This window comes from Ixodes scapularis, unplaced genomic scaffold, assembly GCF_016920785.2.
Source record: "Ixodes scapularis isolate PalLabHiFi unplaced genomic scaffold, ASM1692078v2 PGA_scaffold6__148_contigs__length_123643588, whole genome shotgun sequence".
In the NCBI taxonomy this organism is placed as follows: domain Eukaryota; kingdom Metazoa; phylum Arthropoda; class Arachnida; order Ixodida; family Ixodidae; genus Ixodes; species Ixodes scapularis.
Window position 1 is genome coordinate 12,691,817 of NW_024609881.1, and position 23,833 is coordinate 12,715,649.

A 23,833-nucleotide genomic window follows, 5' to 3' on the forward strand; every position below is an offset into this window, starting at 1 on the left:
AACGACTAATGACTTGGGATACCTAACTGAATACTGATATATTAACTGAATGCAAAACAAATTACCTGGCAGGCATTAAATTTATCAACAAGGTGGGTCGACTCCGCATTAAGTTGGAGTCGATGCGTCAGGCACGTAGCCAGGATTTTGTTTCAGGGGGGGGCCCACTCATAACAAAATGCTGTATGAGGGGGAGGGGGGAGAGGAGGACCCATGCAAAATGGAAGATATCGGGGGGGGGGGGGGGGGGGGGGGGGCCGGGCCTCATAAGCCTCCCCCTGGCTACGTGCCTGCGATTCGTAATAGGACAATACAAACAAAGATATGCCTTACAATTCCTCTTGCACCCCCAAAATGATGTGTTTTTGAAGGTAAGATACACAATGTTCTTGATTCAGAAAGTGCCTCAGCTGTACAAATGCATATGCAGTAAGGGCACTCGCCAAGCCTATTCTCCTCAGCTCTGTGCAGGTTAAGCTAAGTTAGAGTATAGAGGTACACGCTCACTGACAGCATGAGGAAGGCAGGGAGAAGTCTCCGTTGTTCCACCACCAGCCCGTCTGCTACCTTCGATGACGTTTCAGCGCCTCATGAGCCTGGAGCGAGCACATCTGTCCAAAGTGGGGTAAAAAGCACAAGCACGTGCTGGAGGACGCCCAGCCATTCTCTTTTTGTCATTGGCTATTCTACATATTTTAGTATGACATATTTTTAAGTGAGAAAAAGTATTGCAAGTATGCAGTCCAACTTTGACCATAATACAGAAGTCTGATAAAGATAACAGTTGCCATTCACCATTTTCCAAATAAGTGGTCCCATGTATTGGAACATCTACGCATGTGGTGCGTGAGTGGGTTCAAGACTGAGACGCTAGAAAATGAAGCGCTCACAAGGCTTGTCTGGCCCTTCCAACCATGCGGGTACATTCATCGCAAATCCCCGATTTTTAGACAAAATGATTTAGAATGAGCAAATCTTGTCTACGCCCGAGGTAGAACATTGAATTGTGATTCCCCCATATTGTGCCAACCATCCTTCAACCTGCGGTACCACCTGCAAATGAACTATGTTGCGCTGCGGCACGCGTCCATGCTGCCTACTTCAGGGAAAACCACTGCTCGTGTTGAAGACGACATCCCACAGTGTACAGGCAACAATGTTTAACGAACTAAAACAAAATTGATATCATTCAATAGACACAGATAGGCTCACAAAGTGTCGACACCATGATTGTTGTTGTTGGTTTTACTCTTGCATACAAACAAAAGTGACTTCCTCTTTCCTCCGATGTACAGTAAAACCCCCTTATCTTCGTGGCCCCTATTTCTTCTCGAATCGGTCACAGAGCACATAATCGCAGCCACTGAATTCTGCAAAATTAAAGGCCGCGAAAATTAAAGGTTCGCCAACATTAAAGAGTTTACTGTTCTTCCGTGTGTCACATGATGTTAACATTTCAAGGAGGCTGAAGGTATTGGTTTAAGAAAAAATTGACCTATAAAAAAATGCCCTTCTCCAGGTTAGGCACGCGAGGTTCTTTTGCACTACCTATAAGGCGGCAAGTTTGTTTCGGCAGAGCTTTTGGTTAAACGGAGTCACAAAAGTAGCTATACTTGGAGTCAACTATTTTGTGCTGCATTATAAAGCTAGAGTAAATTCCACTGTGCTTCTGCACAGCACTGCTTGTTGCGAGAGCATATGTGGTTTAGTGTTGCATCCCATTTGCATGATCTAGAGAAACTAGCACTAGCAGAGTTGGAGCACTCAAAAAAAAACACACAGCCGACTGTGGAAACATTGAGAGATGCACACATGCGAACTGTGCATTTCTTAAAAGTGGATTCCAGCAAAGGTAAAGACAATATGTATACTTACGGCGGCCATACTTGCCTTTCCCAAGCATGACCACTTTTCCCTCGGTAGCACCATCCAGTAAGCAACAGCAACACGCCCATGAGACGCCGCCGACTCATGGATTGAATGACGACCCGCCTGAGGTCTTGGAAGGAGATCCGGAACACTGCTTTAGGCCAGATGTGGTATCTGGAGGGGGCAGGGACTAAAAGTAAAAATTAACAAATTTATCTGAAGCGCTACATTCCTATAGCATAAACTCTAGGATAGCAGTATCATTTTTTTTTTTGAGGTCAGTGATGCATTTTAATTAAACACAAATGGTTGGTTTATATGATGAACCAGCAGCCCCTATTTTCCTTAAGTGTAACGGAGTGTCTAACGTTACGTCCGACGGAACCCGAAATAAAAATTAAAGTTACGCCCAACGTAACTGTCAAGCATTCGAGTTGCGTCCGACGTAAACCAAAATAAAAATTAAAGTTACCGTATTTACTCGAAAATAGGTCGAACCCTATTTACTGGGTCCATAGAGAATAAAAAAAAAGTAATTCAAATATAGGTCGACTTTTTTTTTATTTTTAAGAACAGGGGAAATTTTGGGCAAAAGAAAGAAACAAACCTTTATTTACATCACTCTCAGCTAAATCACGGGGCGATGCCAAAAACTTCATCACCGTCAGAACTTCTGGACATGTCATCGTCGTCCGAAGCTTCTTCAGCTGGGTAGACATCCTCGCGTATTCGCAGCAATACTTCACTGACACCGTTGTAAAATGACGACAGGAAACGAAAGAAGGTGCGAAGCGAGGGAAGACAAACTACAAAGACGCAAGCAAAGCCGCCGTGTCGCCATGAGCAACACGCGAGCCGAGCCGCCTCAAGCAACTAACAAAAGTAACTTTTTTTTTTTTTTTTTTTTTTTGTGCGCGTTTGCGAGGATGGAGGGTAAAGTGCGTGGCGCATCGCGTTCCTCTCCTTCCCCGTTGCCCAGCAAGGGGAACGCTAGAGGCGCGATGTCGACATCCGACGCCCGAGGAGCGGCACGGGCCACCGCCGGCGGCGAGCCATTTCGGTTACCAAAAGCTTTTTGAAACAAGAAGCGGCGCGGCTCTACGGCAACGCCGGCTCGGTGACTCGATAGCTTCATGCCTCCGGTAGGGTCGCAAAATTTGGTCGCGAATACAGGTGTCGAAATTCTTTAGTCACAATTTCCGAAAAAAAAAAAAAGAAAAAAAAAGAGGTCGACTTATATTCGAATAAACACGGCCGCGCGACGACACACACATTATGAAAGCGATTGGTGCGAGCGACCAAGGCGATGAGCGACGTTTTCTAGAAGCCCAAGAACCGAGCGGCGCAAGCAGCGTGAGTGAGAAATCTTCGTCGCTCGGCGCCGGCACTCGTAGGTTCTCGCCGTCGCTCGTCTCGTTGATCGCTATATTGCTTACATGCCGTTCAGAAAGGCGCTCTAAGTGCTTAACATTGCATTGGGACCAGCCTCGCATCCAACCGTAACCAGTCTTGACTTTCTTTAAAGCCGCACAGGTAGAAGTTAACATCGTACATACATCGTTTTCAAGCATGGCTCCTCGTTCATTGCTCGATTTACATTTGCGGTAAATGACAAACCGCAATGAAGCACAATTATTCTAGTTCAAAATTGTCACGAACACTTGGCACGCATGCTTACACAGTAGCGCACCAAACGTAATTTAAAAGTAGAACGAAAACGGGACGAGATTCGCTTACCGTTTCACGGAGACAGACGCCTTCGAATCCCAGGCCTAAAGAACTCGGAAGTCGCCGGCGGTCCGGAGATCGGACGAGGCGAGCCGACCGCGCTGATCCAGGCCGACCACACCTGGTTGAACTATGAGAGGCGCCGTCGAGTTTAGAACCAGAGACGCAGTAGAAACGGACCGCAAAACACCTGTCCCCTAACCGTAAACGAGCCAACGAACCACATCGCGTTATCTTCGCCAATGTTCGCCATCTCCGCGACGACCGGAAGTGGAAGCCGCGAACTTAGAAAAGCCGCGGCAGCGGAAGCACCGAAGCCACTGGGCGGAAGCCTTAAGTTTCGGTTTCGGTTTCGGTTTTCTCCAACGCCGGCTACGGTCGCTACGGTTGCGGGCTGGTGAGTTTGTGGCTGGTTGCGAGGACGCGAGGGGCCACGAAAAGACGCCGAGTTTGCCGAGTACGAGCAACGGGCCGTTTGCCGCTGTCGACCGGCGATGCGGTATCCGCGGCTTGGTGTTACGATCGGTTTCTTGCCGTGCACGTTAACTCAAAGCTCGAAGTTCCGCAGTTCCGTTCCGGCACCAGCCGCACCACGTTTTCCGGTGCATCGCACGTGGAGTCCTTTCGACGCATTCAGTGAAAGTAAAGATCGTGTCCGCTGTCTTCGGTGCTGTGGAAGAAGTTGCGAGACGGAAGAAGCATCAAAACCAAGGCGTTTAGGACTCCAGGCCGGGCCGCCGGTTCACTCTGAACGAGAGGCGACGTGTGTGCCCACGCTTTGAGGAAGCCTCCGCGTTTCGCCGCGCCAGACCTCGCCGATCGCGACAGGACCAACCGGACCCCGAGTCCGAGAGGCTCTTGCGCAGCCAGGAACGGCACCGAAGTAGGAGCTGCTCGTTCTGCGCTACCATGCAGTGCTCTACAGTGCTCGGAGCTCTCGGGTGTCATTCGTGCTTGCACTGAAGCCATTGTGACCCCTTCGGACGCGCAAGTCGTACTTCGCAAAGGTTTGGACGGGGCCGCCCTCACCGAGCAGCTCCGCTATATTCCGCGTACTTATGATCGCAACAAAAGCTTGCGTTTGTTCTCGGGAAAAAAAATTTCGGGACCGCTCTCCGCGCCGCTGACGAGGTTGGCCGCCGCCATGTTCTCAGCTGTTCACTCGCTCCTGCAGCGAGCGCCTTGCGATTATCCTTCCCGTTCCAAAATGCGATGCGCTTTGCGCATTATGCCGTTTACATGATCATATATTGAATGCGGCAACTGGATTCAATGCGACTAAGTCGCATTCATGTAAACGCGGCTTATGTTCTTTTTCGACATATATGGTGTATGTACGATACCGGTGGTGAACGATGGACGTTTTTGGTGGAAGATGGCGGTCGTCTTTCTGCATGTATGATTTAGTTATACCGGTGGTCCTGTGGTGTAAGCGTTTTGTTGGAAAGAAGGCGGTCGCCTACGTCATCGGACGCAAAATCATACCAGCCACACGGAATCATATCGGCAAGCAAACTGGCTGCTAGTATAGACAGACCCGGAGCCATAGCGGTGCCGGTATCTCCAGTTATGCAGAACGCCAAACCAAACTAGCTGCATACATAATACCAAGAAATTAAGTTGGTGTCATACCAGAATTGTAAAAGCGGCAGGTTTGTTTCTTGTACGTTTTTCCAATAGGGATGGCAGCCTAAAAACATCTTCTTCCTCAGTATGACATGTCTCGGTAAACATAATTATATTGAATTTAATTCAAAACTGGCTAAAAAGACACTCGAGATCTGTTACTTTATTTTTAGCAGACCTTGCATTTAAATTAAAAACTTTCAGTGACGACTGAAAACTGCGTTCAAGATATTGTGAAAAATCAGCGGGGAATACGTACGGCGATTCTTTCATGAATTGCGAAAGCCCTAGTATCTAGACGATAAAGACCTCAAGCTACGAATGGATCGCTTTCAGATCATCTTCGCTTCTTATCACATAGGAGTCATCACCATCTTTGCGCCTGATAAAGACTTTTCTATTCCTATGCCATACGTACATGAAGCTTTTTCCCTTCGTCCATTCTTTTGCCTTGGCTAGTAGTTCACGATTTTGCTTCGTCAGGTTTTCATTGATGAAGTATTTGTTTCCAGTGTTTCGTAACCTTCCCCTCCTGCTCAATCATGCGTCCCTTGTTGTTTGCGAAGCAAAGCGGACAATAATGCCAGGAATTTTATCTGGCTTTGAGGCCAGACGGTGAATGGCTGTTACTTCGGCTTCAGCTAACCCAGGCAGTTCTAGGCTAGGAGCTATTTCGTTTATTTTGCTCATTAGATTCTCGTCTTTCGTCTTTGTGATACCGAGAAATTCAAGGTTGAGCTTTCGGTTTCTTCATTTGAGGTCATGAAGTTCATTCCTGAGCCGCTTCACCTCCTCACCATTGTTTTTTCCCTCGAGTTCCGCCACTTTACTATTTAGTTGTTTAATTTCTTCCCACTGTTCTTTGCAACTTTCTAATATTTCATCATATTTTGCCGACATCATGCTAATGGATGCTTCGATGCCTCCAACAGTTTCTTTGAGATCTAAGAGTTCATCTAATTTGTTGTTCATGGAAGCTAACATGGTCGATACGTCAACATCCGATTTCGGTTTATTGGTCGCGCCACTCTTTTAAGGTTTTGAGGTTCGACAAGTGGGGCATTTCCACGCGCTACAGTAGGTTTCGCCCTTTGTTTTTAGTGTTACTTCAGAGATTCTCGCACAGCTACCGCAATGATACGTGGAACCGCGTTCACTACACGTAATTGACTGCTCATTAGCGAAGATTTCCTCTTGGCGTTTCAAGCACAACGTGTCGGTCATCTTTGATAGCGTGCATAGACCAAAGAGCAGGCACAGCAGGCAGCAGCAGCGACAAGGATATAATTGCCTTAGGAATGATAGTAAAATAAACCAACCTGGAATGACGTACAGAACAGATTATCGTTTGCTGCTGTTGCTCGTTGCTGCTGCCGCCAGAATGCTGTGGCTCACGTTGCTGACGGCTTTTATGGCAGGATTTGTTGCTCAGAGGTCGCTTGGGTCTGGTACCATGGGCAGGGCTGCAACTTCTCTTCGTTGGAACACAACGCTTGCGTGCTAAATGTGATGGTCGAAACGGCCGCAATGCCGCACCCTGTGGTTTCGATAATTTCGAACGTAGTTTGAACTTTGAATCCATTTTGAAACCAGAGCTGATTCTACGCTTTGTAAGCCACTCTGGTATAGGTATGTACTGGCTCGTTGTAATATTCTAAGTTGAAAAGGGGACCAAAACTACATGGTAAGGAACGGTGGTTACCGTCCGGTGACCGAAGCAGACGCCCGGAGGCGTAGAGAAGCCGACCAGCCAAGTCAAGGGTCAGCGAGCATCTGTTCTTTTTCCGCCCCGCGCAAGGCGCGTGCCGTTCGCTCGAGTTTATTGCGCGGTCGGCGTGAGACCGGTAGCACCATCTTTTTTAATTCAAAGAATAAAACATTCTCCCTCCCTTAACAGAAAAAAAACCCGGGAGGGGAGAATTACGTTAGGACACCTAAATATTCAAAATAATGCACTAAAAAGATCCAACAAGTGTCATTATCGCATTTCACGTAAACGTCCAGAAGTACTGTGCAAAAAAAAACATAGTGATACCTGACACTGCACGAAGTCTTAACACTGGCGAAAAGTCTTAATACCTGCAGTACACAAAAGTCACACGCCACATAAAAGAAAAATTGTTCACACGATTGTTTTAAGAGCACAGCTTTCTCAAATTATTTCACGTAAATGTAGTAACTCCGACTTCCCCCTTCCATGAAAAATAAATTTGTACTTGCAGGTAAATGACTATTTCAGGATAGTTCAATATAATGATACATGTTACAACAAATCAAATGTCTAGGGCACCTTTGTGAGTGTGGTTAGTAGGTTAGTAGTGTGATACGCATACAGTGTAGTTTGTATTCAGTGTTTGCCATGGACATTGGTTGTTGTACCTTGGCCAAGGTTTTTCTATGGCAATGAGACTATGTTCAAAACTATGCATGATAATCAAAATAATATTTAAAGCACATCACTGGACTCGGCCTGCCCACTCTTAACTGACACCGCCAAGACGTAGTCCTCGAACTTTGCCGGAACTCTGTTCTTGCGGGGCGGTCGGGCTGGTAGTGGGGGTGGCGGTGAAAGAGCAGGGGGAGTGTGGTACTCCGGTTCAGTACTTAATGTTGAGCTGGGCCGAGATCCGAGCGGTGTGCTGGCCCTCGGCGGATGGAAGACTGCGTCGGACGGCTGGGAAGGCTGTGCCCCAGCAGACTTTGAAGGAATAGAATGACCCTGGGCCACACCAGGTAGGCAAGGATCCACGGCGGACCCAGGTTCTGGACCAGCAGGACCAGGAGACACATCAGGAGGAGGCCCACTAGGCCCTGGCACAGTAGAGTGCTCAGGCTGCACAGCATGCCCGAGGCTTCCCCAGGAACCCAAGCCAGCAGCTGTAAATGACGGATCAGACTCCATAGGGAAACCCGGTTGAGGAAGCGCAGCATCTGGTTCCCCAGGAGAGCGGAGTACTGGCTGCCCACTGCACCCTTCAGGTGGCGGAGAACCACCGACAGATGCTTGGATATTATGTTCAGGAGCACGGGTAGATGCATGGACCAAAAGATGTGTATGTGTATGCCTATAAGAGGGAAGATGCATTGTATTTTCATCTTCATCGCTATACCAAGACGGATCAGGAAGGTCCACAGAAACAGAAGGCAGACGAGATGTCTTTGTTAACTTCATAGCATTCCAGCGTCTACCGTCGTCCAGTCGATATGCGGCAGGTCCCAGTTGTGTATGTATCCTATGAGGTTCAGAGTATGTACTATGCAGTTTATCATGATGATTGGGCTTGAATACACGAACTGTTTGCCCAGGACGAAACTGTCGCGGTCGTACCGCACGTCGATGATCAAAGTAGGACTTCATTTTTTGTTGATATACGTGGACTCTTTCGGGAAGCTGATTTCGTTTGTCGGAGAAGTTATCTGGAACTTCCTTTGTACGCATACCCTGTAGATCAAGTCTTGAGCGATGAATCCACCCGTGGAAAAGAAGTGATGGTGCAAACCCGGTTGCAGGATGCACAGTTCGACGATATGCTTCTAGATGATCACGAACAGCATCAGGAAGCGAACGACCTTGTACTACAGCAAGTTGTAGGCAAGACGTCAGGACACGATTAAATCGTTCGACCTCCCCATTACGTTGAGGATCATACAGAGCTTTTGTCCTATGTTCAATACCATGCTGACGCAAGAAATCTTGGAGCTCGCGAGATACGACTTGGATACCATTGTCAGATACAAACTCACGTGGAAGTCCTTCCCGGGAAAAAACGTTCTTCAGGAACGATATAACTGTGGCTGACGTTACGGAAGATGTAGCTTGGACTTCGGACCACTTAGAGTGGCAATCTATGAGAACAATGAAGGATCGCTGAGACGGTGGCGCATGATAAATCGGACCAACAGTATCGATTCCGAGCTTCTCGCAAGGTTGGCTTGGAACCTTGATGGGCTGTAAAAGAGCTGGTGCCGAATTGACTGTTTTGTCCATTGAGTGCCACACTCTGCAATTTTCTATCTTCACTTTGATCTGTTGGTTCATCTGAGGCCACCAGTAGTGTTCGCGGCTTACACTTGTGGTTCTTGATATTCTTTGGTGGACTTCATGCGCCAGTTCAATTATACAATCACGTAGTTTCACAGGAGGAACAATCTTTTCTCTTTTGTATGGAATCCCTTCGTTCAAAGAAAGTTGATCTCGTACCTGGTAGTAAGTTCGCAGATCTGCAATTGAGTTACCGTCTTGCGGCCAGGACGAAGTAGTGTAACGATTCACTGATGGCAGGACTGTGTCGTTGGCCGTAGCCTCTTGAAAACCTTGTATAGACAATGGAGCCATGATGATAAAAACTACTTCCTCGTCGAACTTCATGCCTTCTTTAGTGTCGGGCACTGGTAATCTTGAAAAAGCACCAGCGACGACATGGGCTGCTCCTTTCTGAAATTCCATCTTGAAATTGTAATTCAACAGTCTTGCCGACCAGCGGGTCATTCGTAAAGGACGAATTCCGGAACCTTTGTTTGAAAGTAAAGTAACCAACGCTTGAAGGTCAGTTCGAATGACGAACGATCTTCCCCACAAATAAACATGCCACTTCTCACAGGCCCAAAGACATGCGAGTGCTTCCTTTTCGCCAGTTGAATATCTGCGCTCAGCATCAGTCAGTGAGCGAGATGCGAAAGCCAAAGGACGAAGTTGATTACTATACTGTTGTTGTAAAACAGCACCAAGACCATACTGTGAAGCATCTGTTGCCACGACTATAGGTAATGTCGGGTCAAACATGGACAAAATAGGTACTTTTTGGATGGAAGCCTTTACATTCTGGAAACTAGCCTCGACTTCCGGAGACCAGTTGAAATGAACACCCTTACGAAGAAGTCTATCCATTGGCTCAACGATAGTGGAGCAATGTGGGATGAACTTACTATAGTATTCAACAAGACCCAAAAACGCTTTCAACTTTACTGAATCTGACAGTGTTTGAAAGGGGTGCTAACCCTTTCATGGAAAGAAGGTGTCCCAAAAATGAAAGTTCTTCAAATCGAAAGACACCTTTACGATTTAATTTCATTCCCGATTGGTAAATACGACACAACACACGACGGAGGTTCTCATCATGTTCCTTCAAAGAGGATCCATCGACGATGATATTGTCCAAGTAGACCAGGACAGTCCTTGAGAAGTTTAGACATGATTTGTTGAAATGCTGCGGGTGCAGATGCCAACCCGAAGCAAACTCTCTTAAATCTAAATAAGCCCTCATGTGTGATGGAAGAAGTAAGGTCCCGACTCACCGGGTCGAGACGAACTTGATGATATGCAGATGCCAGATCCAGTTTTGAGAAGACTACTGCTCCATGCAAGGAATTCAAAAGTTCATCAATATGAGGAAGCGAAAATACATCTATGACAACAGCTTTGCTCGGCTCCCTAAGAGCAACGCAAAATTGGGATGTTACCGTCTGGTTTCTCTACGATGACGATGGGTGACACCCATTCGGAAGCATCGACACCTTTAATGATACCCTGTCGTTCTAACTTGAAAATCGTTTCAGAGACACGATCCCTTAGAGTCATCGGGAGACGTGGGAGCTTCGATTGTACAGGTGGAACAGTATGTCGCACCTTAACCTTATGTGTGTGGTTTTTTACCAGACCCAATCCAGGACTGAAAAGATGTTCGAATTCTTCGAAACCTGGTGGCAACTTGGATGTATCTTGTGTGGATGCATTTGATGTAACAGGAGCATTGCTTGTATTTCTATGATGACTTGTTGTGTCTATATATGCAGAACTTGATGGACTCGCCTTCGCAGGATGATGGTGTGGACGTTGAAGTCCTTGAATATCAGGATGGTGTTGCGGACTTGAATCGTCCAGGACTTTCGGTGTGGTTTCTTCAGAAACCGGAAGTGAAGGTGGCGATGAAGGACTGTTTACATTCAGATCTGAAGCCAGTTCGGAACTTGCAGCTCGTTGCAACCCAGAAGATGAGGGACTGTTGATATCCGGAACTGATGCCACTCCGGAATTTGCAGCTCGTTGGAAACCAGGAGGGAGCGTGGCTTGATGGGACGACACGGTGGCCGGTCGTTGCTGCGGTTGGGTCGCTGATCTCACATCAGGTCGTGGTGCTCCTCTCCTTTCAGCTGTGTTGGTGTATAAACATTGGTATTTAGCACCATTCAAAACAAGCTTCAAGTCGCAGATAGCATCGATGCCAAGTAGTGAGCGTTCAGTCTTAGTGACGTAAAATTCCAAAGCCGCCCATCGATCTTTAAAGATTACTTGTCCAACAAAGCATCCCAGGACAGGGATCGCATACTGCATGTAGTGTACGAGAGTCTTCGGTGGTGGATGTAACTTTATGCTGTTATCCCTGTTGATTTCATTAAATGCACGTTCACTCAAGGTTAATACAAAGGAACCCGTATCAACAAGGAGGCGGAGAGGAATTCCATTTACTGTGATCTCTGCCATGAAAGCGTCTCGATAGACGGTGCCGCTGTCGCCTCGCTCCGCCATCTGGACAAAAAGCGGGTTGTCTTCCAGGAACGTCACACTTGACAGCTGATCCTGAGCAGGAGGGGGATCTACCAGACCCACCAGGTTAGCCCTAGCTCCTCTGGACTGCCGGTGGGCGAAGGTACGCCGCGAGTAACGGCCTTGCACCGGGAACGAAGACTGACGCCGGTCATAGATGAAGGCAGAGGACGGCTGACGACGGCTCCAACAGACTGCCGCGAAGTGGCCCAACTTCCCGCACAGGAAGCAGGTCGCCTGAGCCGCCGGGCACAGTGCGCGTTTATGATTACGTCGGCCGCAGAAGTAGCAGGCGCCGTCGGCGTCTCCCAATCCCATCCGTGACGGAGCAGGATCACGACCTCGCTGCTGCGGAAAAGACCACGCCGTAAACCGGGGCACGTGACCAGGGACGGCCGGGCCCAAGACATCTTGGATCCAGGCTGCGACGGGGTGTATCCATGGTAGGGCCACAGGGAGCAGCCGGGTTGGCCATCTAGAACAGCACCGGTGGAGGAAGACGGCCATGGACCGCCATCTTGTAAGCTCGGCCGGCTCGGCGTTCGAATGGGCGCGCGCTCCTGGACGCGCTCGACTTCAGCCGGTGCCGATGCCCGGGGTCGTTCGTGACGATGAAAGGGTTCCTCCTTCTTCGCGGACTGCTCATATTGAAGTGCTAACTAGACAGACCTTGATAGCGTAGGCACCTCACTGCCGGTACATTCTCGGAGAATTCGATCCTAGACGCGTTTCGAGTCCAACCCTTCCAGGAAAGCCTCACACAACGGTTCATCTAGGTTGTCCCCGAAAGCACAACACGAGCCCTGCCGACGCAGCTGGGCGAGAAACTCGCTAACCGTCTCTCCGGGACGCTGAATCACCTCTCGAAACTTCCTGCGTTCTAGCGAAACACAGCCGGAAAACTCGAAGTGATTACCGGCAGCTTCTAGAAATGCTTGGAACCCGTCAGTTCCTTCAGCGACGGGCGTCTCATCGAGTTGAAAGGCATCCACGATACGCTGCCCTTCTGTACCCAACAAAGAAAAGAGTATGGCTTTCTTACGACGAGGTACGACGAAGTGTAACTCCGACGCGTCAAGGAACGAGACGAAAGAACGCTTCTAGGCAGGCCAAGCCACGGCTGGCGAACCGGGTACAGCTAAGAACACGGCCGGCGGAGGAAAGACTGTCGGCCCGACCGACGCAACTGACGACGTTGCAGCGGAAGAACAAGATGAAGTCATTATTTTAAGGGTTATATGAAACGCAAAAGTGGAAGTACTGGGCGAGGTTGTGTGCAGATAGAAACGCACCCTCAACCCCTAAAGACAAGGAAAACTATACTAAGCCTACATTACATGGCGAGGCGCCGAAACGAAGACATCGGAGCAAAAAGGAAAACTGCATACTGTGACGCTTGCCGGGGCCTACTGCGGCAAAGCAAGCAACCGTGAAAACTAAAGAGCGGTTACACGCCGGTATTTCTACCACCGAACCGGGACGCGGAAAACCGCCGACCCCTACACCTGACTCAGCTGGACATCGTGCAAAAACCTCTAAAAAATTATCGCATCCTTGTCGCCATTGTAATATTCTAAGTTGAAAAGGGGACCAAAACTACATGGTAAGGAACGGTGGTTACCGTCCGGTGACCGAAGCAGACGCCCGGAGGCGTAGAGAAGCCGACCAGCCAAGTCAAGGGTCAGCGAGCATCTGTTCTTTTTCCGCCCCGCGCAAGGCGCGTGCCGTTCGCTCGAGTTTATTGCGCGGTCGGCGTAAAACCGGTAGCGCCACCTTTTTTAACAAGCGACACTCGTATCTCGCGTCGCTTGTTGGCCGCTTCCGGCAGTGGCGGACGCAGAGCGAAGAAGATCTGGCTCGAGATCGGCGGCGAACAGACCGTGGCATGAGCCCACCTCGAGAGCCTGACCTGCATGCGCAGCTGCGAACATGCAACCCGTTTGTTCCGGAAAAATTCTGCGCCATATATGAGGAAAAGGGTACAAATAAATAGCGGATGAATCCCCCGTAAGCCCCTCAATGTGTTTGCGTTTGGCTTGCAAGCAGCGTCAAACGCCCGTGTGCACGACGCCTATGTCTCGATTGGCCCTTGCAAGCAGCTGGACGCGCGGCACTGAAATGAGCGGCCCTTCGAAGCGGATGGCGGCGGAGCAGCAGCTCCTGGCCTTTGTCTTGCGCGTTTCCACAACAATTTTTCGACGGTACTTGAAGGCGTGAATTGTATCGAAGGACTTTATCCTGCAAGTGCCAGCAGCTTCTTTAACTAGGGTAATTTAAGAGGATAAAGGACACTGAAGTCCTAGAAGACATTTGCTATATTTGAAGAACAGAGCAGGCTGTCACGTATGGCAAAAGACAAAACGCCCAGAAACGAACTTTAGTGTGCTCACAGTAACGTAGGGTGATTTCAGATAAGATAGACCAAAGGGTGGCTGGTCGACAACATTATAGATCAACTGATGTTTGTATATATCTAATTTTGGGTATAAACGAATCCAAACTTAGTTTTGACCAAAAAAATATTTGGGGACAGGAAAAATCGCAAAAAAGAGTTGGACCATGTTGAATTAACCTGAGACTGGGGTAGAGAAGAAACATCAAAACGTAGAAGGGACCGAAAATAGACAGGACGACGTCTCAAACTCAGCTAACTCATTTATTTAGTCCACCTCCTTATATAGTCTCAATCTCAAGGTCATCTCCACCAACACAAAAGGACAAAGTTATACAAATCAAACGCCACAGCCTTCATCACACAATGCAAGAACGCTGACAACGTTTACAGGTCGACGCGATAAGGCAACATTGATCCACCCTCAAACTTGAACAAAAGGATCTCTTCCCCTACTATTCTATACAAAGTTCATACTTCTGAATCATAAAACGCCCTCTCTCTAAAAAAAAAAGGAAAAAAAAAACTGAAACGAAGGGTGGTTCCCGTTTCGACCCATTTCCAAAACAACCTTCCCGTTTGTACCTTCCCGTTTCGACCCGTCTCAAAACGACCTTCTCGTTTCACCCTTTAACTTTTCGCCCTTTCCCAAAACAACCTTCCCGCTTTGGCCATCGTTCGGTTAGTTTGTATTGTTCGTTAACAGCTGATTAGGTTCAAGTGTCCTGTGCCTGTTCTCCTTGCTGACATCACTTCTCCCTATCCCGAAACAACCTCGGAGACATGGCACCGTAAGATAAACGCTGTGTCAGGGAAGGCTCACCCGAACATTTACAACTTCATCGACCTGCGAATGGGATGATCCTTGAGAAGGATATCGCTGCAGCAGCTTGCACATGGTGTACCGTGCGAGCCAGGTGACCGCCGCGAACTATCACAATTGGAGTGCCGCCTTTCTGATGGCGCGATTTTCCTTCTCGACTTCCTCAACCAAGGCGGCAGCATTTTGTGGTTTATGATTTTTGACTGTGTGCGCGATGGTTCTGTGTTTGAACTTGTAAGAAAACGAAGTCGCAATCATATCTCCGCCAGCCTGTCTGATTTATCATTTTTAATAAGTATCTCGTTCACTATAAGGAAGTTTTAGAATAACGTACGTAAGCACTTTGGGTAACGTAAAAGTAGCGTCGCGATATAAAAACTTAGGCAACGCTAATGTTTGCTTACTCAAAGTGCTTGCCTGCGTTACTCGCTAAGCCCTCCGCAACGAAGAAGCCGCTACTGCGCCTGCGAGTCGATGGCCTTGACTGTAGAGTTCTGGGTATCGTAGCGGGTTGTGGAGGAGCGTCGCGTGACTTCAAAAATGGTCTACGAAAGCTCCCTGTTATTGTACAGAGCACGAAACCGTTAGCGCGAACAAGTGACTGTTGGTTTTAGCTGTTTGTCTAAAAAAAAATCAGAAGACTGCCATCAATATTACTAGTGTGTTTGAAAGTGCTCTCTGGGCCACTAACCTAAGCGGTAAAATGTGGTACCTTCTAATACCATTTTGAAGTAAAATTCGAAAAATCGCCAAGATCTTGTTCGTGGTAACGTTGTCGCGCAGTGTACATAGTCTATTTCGTAATTACACATTTTGGGGACAATCTTGAAAGAAACCTTTTAAGTGGTTCAAGTAGAAATATATTTCCTTGAAGCTTGTCTGAAAGTATTGCATATTTTAATAATACGTTTATAAGCAAAAATAGTTCCCAACATAACTGAATTGCTCGCCTGCACCTTTGCATTAATTGCATTAACATTACTTCGGGGCATATTCTCAAGCAGAAAAACTGCGCAAACCAGGATTAGAACGATGGACACTTTTTGCGAAGAGGTTGAGATGCGCGGGGTTTTATACCAATTAATGGGTTCAAACGGGACGAATTCAAACGTAAAATATGTCTTGGCTACGGGTTCAAATATGAAGGGCGTTTCGGGAACGGGTTGAAAAGGGACAGCTTCAAACGGGAAGGTTGTTTCGGGAATGGGTCGAAACGGGACGGGTTCAATCGGGAAGGTCGTTTTGGGGAATGGGTCAAAACGGGACGAGTTTAAACGGAAATGAGTTGTTCCGGGCTACACCCGAGACGAAAGTAGGACCAATACACGTGGAGACCCACAAAAAAGAAAAAAAAAAAAGGTTGTACAGGTTTTGGAAAAATCACAAGCACTTAATTCAACCTAATTAACAAAACAAATTTACACTTTTAGAAAGATTTTTGAGTTGCTTCCAAACTGTAGTGAAGCCTGACTTATGCAGTTGCCTAGTCTTTATCCGCACGGTCTCCCTTACTACTCTCTTTACATCGTTCCTCTCTTTGTGTATTATTTCTGTTTCGGACCAGAGCGCCGTGCGTTGTTACATTCATGAATATGTTTTGCTTTTTCTGAGTTTTGTGCTTTGTACTTTACATTTCTTTTATGTTCGTTTAATCTGTCATCTATGCAGCGTGACGTCTGTCCTACATACTTAAATCCACAAAAACCTGTACAACCTTTTCTTTTTGTGGGTATCCACGTGTATTGCCCTACTTTCGTTTCGGTGCTTTTTTTTTCGTTTTTTTTTTTTGTAGAGAGGGCGTGTTATGATTCAGAAGTGTGAACTGTGTATAGAATAGTAGGGGAAGAAATCCTTTTGTTCAAGTTTAAGGGTGGATGGATGTTGCCTTATCGCGTCGACCTGTGAACGTTGTCAACGTTCTTGCATTGTGTGATGAAGGCTGTGGCGCTTGATCTCTATAACTTTGTCGTTTTGTGTTGGTGGAGATGACCTTGAGATTCAGACCATATAAGGAGGTGGAGTAAAAAAAATGAGTTAGCTGAGTTTGAGACGTCGTCCTGTCTATTTTCTGTCCCTTCTACGTTTTGATGTTTCTTCTCTACCCCAGTCACAGGTAATTCAACATGGTTAATATTCACCAGCTCGCCTGCACCCTTACGATTTTTTCTAAGAAGTGGACAGTTGGATTAGCGCGCATTGATGGAGGAGGCACGTTTGACAGTGAATAACTGAAAGGAGAAAATTAGCAGAGTTTTAATACTTTTTTTTAAAAACAAACTATGGCCACAGCTTGCTTGTAATACAAAATAGTAATATGTATTCGAATTTTATTTATTTTTGTAAAAATTTACAAACATGCCTGCTCCAACGCCAAATAGCAAAATTTGGAGTCCTGTATTTCATGAAATAATTTAATATTTATTATAATATTTGCGGATAGTATTCTACTTATATATGGCTAATATTTAAAAAAAGAAATAAGGTATGTTAGTGATACAATAGTAAGAATATATTTAGGCAAACATGAGGAAAAAATGTATCAACAAAAAATTCCGATGCGAATAAAAAAAAAAAAAAAAACTTTCGATTTTTTTTTTTTAATTTTGGTACCCTTTTATACTCTATTTCGGCATTCATTTCTATTAAAATGAGGTTGCATTATTTTTTTGAAAAGAAGACACAACTGCCCAACGTAGGGTCCTTTTTGAAAACCTACACTTAGCAGCGCCCTTCGCAAGAAGAGACTCTGAGTTCCAGTCTCATGAAACTAGCACCCATCTTTTATGCATTTGTATTCAGGTAAGGCCATTGATAACTATAGAAATCGTTCATGCGCTAAAATTGAGGAGAAACTACTGTGTGTGACGAGCTATCATATTACGAACTAGTAATCTGAGAAAAGATCCTCCAGCCATCGGCCACTGGGAACTTTATTTTATTTTCATACGGCACTCTATGTTCCTCTCTCTTACTTATATCTAGAATAAAAACATATTCAAGCATTCTCTTTTTGTGTGATAATGTTCTGTGGCTAGCATCAATCATATCCTCGCGAAGATCACGATTACTGCGCCATTGTTGACGGAAGTAGCAGGCGACACTCGTCGCTAGTTCTGACAAAACGGTCGATACAATATGTTTTCGCCTTTCCCCGCTCGCTGTCAAGGATGACGGGATTCGCTTCAACCAGCAGAATATGGGCGCCGAAGCCTGTTTACTGAGCAGTCGTGACTGTCGCCATGCCAGTCGCTGGCTTCGCGGGCGATAATATCAGGCACAAAGAGGCACACCGACAGAGAGCAGAACCGCCAAATACTCCATCCCCGCCTAAATACAATAGAGCGTAAACACTGTCGCCATGTTAACCTAGGAAAGGTTAACATGACGACAGTGTTTACGTTTAAGGTAAGGAAAAGCATGGCGCGTAGTACGGGCCGTATCCTTACACGAGGCGCAAGGTGAGCCCTGAGAACATGTCTGCTGCCCTAGGGTATTTCACGAAAGACGAGCTACAATGTTCGCGGTAAGGTCCCCACCAAAAGGACATGATCTCTGTCAAGCTGGACGGGGAGAAAACGTTCGTGCCAAAGCGCTTCCTAGCACGTTCAATTCGTGAGGCATTTCGTGTTTAGAAAGACAAGCATTCTGATTCCGGTATTGGGCTAACGAAACTCTATTCCTTGCGCCTTGGATGAATCAAATGTATTCCACACCAAGAAATGTGCGTTTGTGTGCGCTGCGTCAACTCTTACCTTTGTATTGCCGCTGTAGAGAACGTTACAGGCTTAATATTCAACAGTGGCGAAATGAACTCAGCATTTCTCTGTGACCCACTATAATCGTAATCCTAATCGTAATCTTTATTGGCTCAGGAGAGCCGTGGCACCGCGGAAAGGCGACAGCCCGTACCATGGAGGCCCGCGGTGCCACGTCTAGTGATGATGATTATGAGATGATATATACAAGGGGGAGGACGACGCGGTCTTCTCAACATCGCAAGCACCGTTGCTTGAAGGTTCGAGGTTTGCCAAGACACTTCTACCAGCTGTAAGAAGTGCCTGGGCAAAGGGTGCTGTCCGGAGGCTTCACCGTGCGGCTGGGAAAGCCCTTGCGGTTTGATGGTGTTCAGGACGACGTGCTCTTCTGATCCGCCGCACGAGCCTTGGAGGTTCGGCGGCGGTTCAGGCCAGTAGGCAAGCGAGCCAAAGTGACCTTCGGTAGGCTGTTCAATGGACGTTCTGGACACACTGGACACACTAACAAGTATGGGTCTTTAAGGAGACTGTGATCACGGCCCAAAAGGCCAGTCTCTTACACTCAAGGTACTTCATATCCCAGAGGATGAAGAGATTGTGCTTACAACATGGGAGTCCGGCGACCTTGTGAAAAAAAAGAAAAAAAGAAAAAAAAACATTGGAGTCTGACCCTTTCCTAAAAGTCGTTCGACTAACGGTAGAAAGTTGGATATTTCAAAACCATGTCCGACAAACCCAAGATAAAGCGATCTTCGATGAAAAGCAGCTGCATGCAACGCGGGAGCATTGCCTTTTATTTTGGCTGAAAACTGGACCATCGTGCTCCCTGAAAAAGTTAAAGCATACCACCGAAGAAAAAAAACTTACAATATTCACCTATGTAGTGACAAGAAAATCTACAAACAGCGTTGCTATCATCCGTGAGGACCTGTGTGGCGACGTTGCTCTCACGTGCTTGGCTCTAGAAAAAGTGAACGAGTGGGTTCAAGACAACGTTGCAGTATACTCGCACTTGACGTACGTAAGTGACGGCGCCACCAGTCCTTTTAACAGTCGCTACCAACTTCACCAGTTTGCACAGAAGGATTGCCCACAAGCCCAGTGGTTAATTTCTGCATCTGGACATGGGAAAATGCATGCGATAGAGTTGGCGGACTCGTGAAGCACCAGGCCAAACTGAACACCCTGAGATAATATTAATCGCGATTGTGTGGATATTTATACAGCGTTTAGTTGGTCAGCCATTTCAAGTTTGCGACGAGTCACTCGCTGCAGATGAGCAATTTAGCCAGCGCAGTCCAACCGCTAGCCTGGGGTCCTTAACATGCATCGAAATTCGAGATCGAAACGAGCAGGGGTGGGGACCGAACCGAGCAGATCGAAACGAGCAGGGGTGGGGATTTAGCCCCGGATTCCTGGGTTCCGCAGCGCGAGCTCTCGCTCCACGTGCTCCGAGCTGTTGTGCGTGTAGAATAACCTTAGCTAGGTATACGACCTTAGCTGGGGTAATGACGAGACAGTCATTCGAAGCATCCGAAACGGTTGAGATTGTTTTTTATATGTCTCACAAAAGCACAGCCAGCTCTCGAGACAAACCCACGCGCTCGTGCGCAGCGCTCGCAGACTTGCCCGCCGGCCGTGTGCCGGTAGATACATCACACCCCTTCCTCCTTAGACGTGGGCACCGTATCTGTCCGGTGGTCGACGCGCCCGGGAGCTCACCCGCGTCGCGGTTGACAAGGCAGATCGCACTGTTGGTAATGGGCGAACGTCGTCGTCTGTGCTGTGCTGTTTAGTTGTTTGTTCTGGACCATTCGCGCCCGAATGTGTGCCCCGGCGGTCGTGTAAGCACATGTCCCAAACTGGTGGTGGCGGCTGTGTCTCCCAGCAGCTCGAATTCGGAGCGCGATGTCGAATATGGTTTTGATGTCGTCTGACTTGACCCCGCTCTGTGTCAACCATCCAGGATCGTGGTCCGGCGCGGCGTGCGATGGACCCCGGCATCCACTTTCGCTCGTTCGGGAACTGTCGAATCCACACGGGTTGTCCACGAGTAAATTTGTGGATATCGCTGTTTTCTTCAGGCAACTGTTTGAAGAGGGATGACTTGAGTCGATCCAGTGCAGAAGGCGATTCTCGGCCGTACATCATCCACGCAGGAGTCTTGCCCGTTGTTGCGTGCACTGTCGTGTGTTGCTTGAATCATAAGCGCCAACTACGGGGGGGCAGTGGGGCTCGTGCCCCCCCCCCCCCCCCCCCCCCCGGATGGCTTCACGGGGGGGCAGAGCCCCCCCCCGGCCCCGGCCCGGGATTTTTTTTAAAGAGCTTGGCTTGGGTCTGCGCCCATCGACAGTGGACTGTTGGCCGTCCTGACTGGCAGCTATTTCACAGGGGCCTGTTCATTCCCGCTTCTTATTTCCTTTCAGGCTTTTAGATGGTGGATCTCGGGACAGTGACAGGTCAGACATTCAGTGGAAAATTCCCCTCAGACGGAGTTAGATGCGCGGAATATGTTGTCTGAATGAACAGCTGAAGTGCCCGCTTCAGCTATGACAGGCTTAAAAAAGTCTTGAAAGCGACGCGACATCTCTGTCGGTTTTTAGACAACAAAAATGCTTCTGAGAATAGGAAGCATCCCCGACACAGTGGGTCAGTGACTGATTCTGCAGATCTGCTCGCCAAGAAAAAAATTTTAATTTCTTGCGCGTCTACAAATGAATGCCCTTTCGGCCAAGAAAATATTGTACACATTTTTGATTGGTCAGTGAAGGGCTTTACTACCAGTCTTGTCACCGAACAGCGACTCGAATACTCTTCCAGAAAACAACTTTTGGCGGAAAAATTTGTAACCCCAGCTTCGCACAAGGTATAGTGGTATCAAATGGTCTTTGCTACCGTCTGAGAATTATTTTTGGCCCTCTTAAAATTGAAGTCAGTCATATAATTAAAGCTTCTTGTGCCACCATTACCCCACTCTCCCCTGCTGCATGTGTTAACAAAATAAACAAAACATGACAATAAAATACACACCAGAAGCCAAATAACAGCATCGCAAAACACAACAAAAACAAAGGGACACTGCTTTGAAACAAATGCCTGTGGGGAAGAGAGCGATTGGGCCTTCGGAGTCTTTACGAAGGCCAACTTTGGGGAAAGAATAATTATCATGCCCGATACGTGTTCCTTTTGTCATTTTTAAAACGTTTGTATGGACAGTGTGGTGCTAGGCGGCACAATCCGCTCCCCTTTTCCGTTTTATTCTGAATAGGCTTCACGATCATTCCCAGGGAAGGCATTCATACATATACGCCTCAAACAGTCAGTAGAATAGCAAGTGCTTGATCACTTCCTTTGAGGCAAGGTCACCGGAGCTTATTACCTGTGGAAACTATTTTATATTAATTCCCTGGGTTGAGGCTTATTTGACAAAGAGACGGAAGCAACTGAAGGATCGTGATTGGAGTCCCGGAATAACGAGCGGGGCCAAGCGAAGTTCAATTGAAACTTAAACCGTGAGCCGACACGAACACCGCAAATGGAAACCTAAACTCAGAACCCATTGACATTCTTGAAACGTAAGCCGTTCTCATAGGAAGTCGACTCGCCCAGTTCCGACTCGGCTAAGAACGTGACAGTTCGTCCGGTATCCTGTGTAAAAATTAAGACGAATGGCTCTCCGATGGGTCCCTGCGTTGAAAAGCGAAGTCCAGCTCGTTCAAAAGTGATTACACGAGGCGGCGCACCGAAAGGAACGAGCATCCCGGACAGCAAGGTCGCCGCGTGGGGAGCGTGCCTCCAGGCGGAGAGTGCGCGTAGACAAGCCCTGCCGACGGCAACTTGTGTCTGCTAGGGATCAAAGGATTAACACTTTTGGTGCGCCTGCGTATCCACTCGCGGAGTTTGGTACTATATGGGCATCTCAAAATACACTTTACACACAAAATGGCCCGCAAAATTTAGATCCTTGGTGCAACAAGGAGGAATATTCCTGAAATACGTGTTTTACTGGTCACATTTATGCAACAAAATTTTAGACCCGAACTACCCCTGCAGAAAAAAAAAAGATTCGCTTTTTTCTACTGGTAGTTTAGTCTTGCAATATGTTTGCATAAATGTGGCCAGTAAAACACGTATTCAGAGAAATTTCTACTGGATGCGTCAAACCGCTGAAGTTTCCGGGTCATTCTTTTGCGGAGCGTCTTATTTGGGGACACCAGGTAGTTAGCTGTCACAATGTCCGTGTCCGTTTGTTTATGTCCTTGTCCCTTTTTCTCCAGTCTCGGGTTTACCAAAATGCTCGGTAAAGGCTCCGACTGCTGCAGGTGACCCTTATGGGGAGAACCCACGGAACAAATAAAACCAGGACCTTCTCCTCCTCTCCCCCCCCCCCCCCCGCAGCCTCCCGCCCCCCCCCCCCTTTTTTTTTTTTTTGAGCCACATTCCGGGTCTGCCTTCCCCCCCGGGAAAATGGAAACTCTACGCCGCTGGCTTGAATAGGAAACGTGACAACACGCACGACAGGTCTTCCCTTCCTTTTTTAGCTACAGCTTGTTTGAGCTCCTGTACCATTCGCTCAGCCTGCCCGTTGGTTGCCGGGTGGTAAGGTGCGCTCGTGACTGCGATGATGTTGTTCATGCGGTAAAACGTCGCAATTTCTTTTGAGATGAACGCAGCCCCGTTGTCTGAACAAACCTTCTTTGGCACTCCAAATGTGGCGAATAATCCCCGCAGCTCCTTGATTACAGCGCTTGATGCCATGCTGCTAACTACTCGCACCTCCAGCCACTTGGTGTATGCGTCTACAACGACCATAAATACTTTCCCTTCCACTGGACCCGCAAAGTTCATGTGAAGTGTATCCCAGGCTGTTGATGGTCGTTCCCAATTTGTCATCGGTACTTTTATCCTGGTTTTCTGGTTTGTTTGACATTGGGCACATTCCGCCACACATAATTCAATATCTTTGTCAATTCCTGGCCACCACATGTAACTTCTGGCACAGGTTTTCATGGCCACGATTCCACGATGTCCTGAGTGTACAAGAGTCAAAGACTCAGGCCGCAGAGACGCTGGTATCACCACACGTGATCCCCATA

At 47.5% G+C, this 23,833-nt stretch overlaps 1 protein-coding gene across 1 annotated transcript; it reads right to left on the reverse strand.

Moving 5' to 3' along the window:
• Positions 1-20,408: 20,408 nt before the first annotated feature.
• LOC120849335 (uncharacterized protein K02A2.6-like) lies at positions 20,409-23,435 on the reverse strand (the record flags this gene model as incomplete). Its single annotated transcript, XM_040221535.3, has 2 exons — positions 20,409-20,933; positions 23,223-23,435. Coding segments are annotated over 2 exons (738 nt in total), but the record flags the coding sequence as incomplete, so codon positions are not given.
• Between the last annotated feature and the right edge of the window lie 398 nt (positions 23,436-23,833).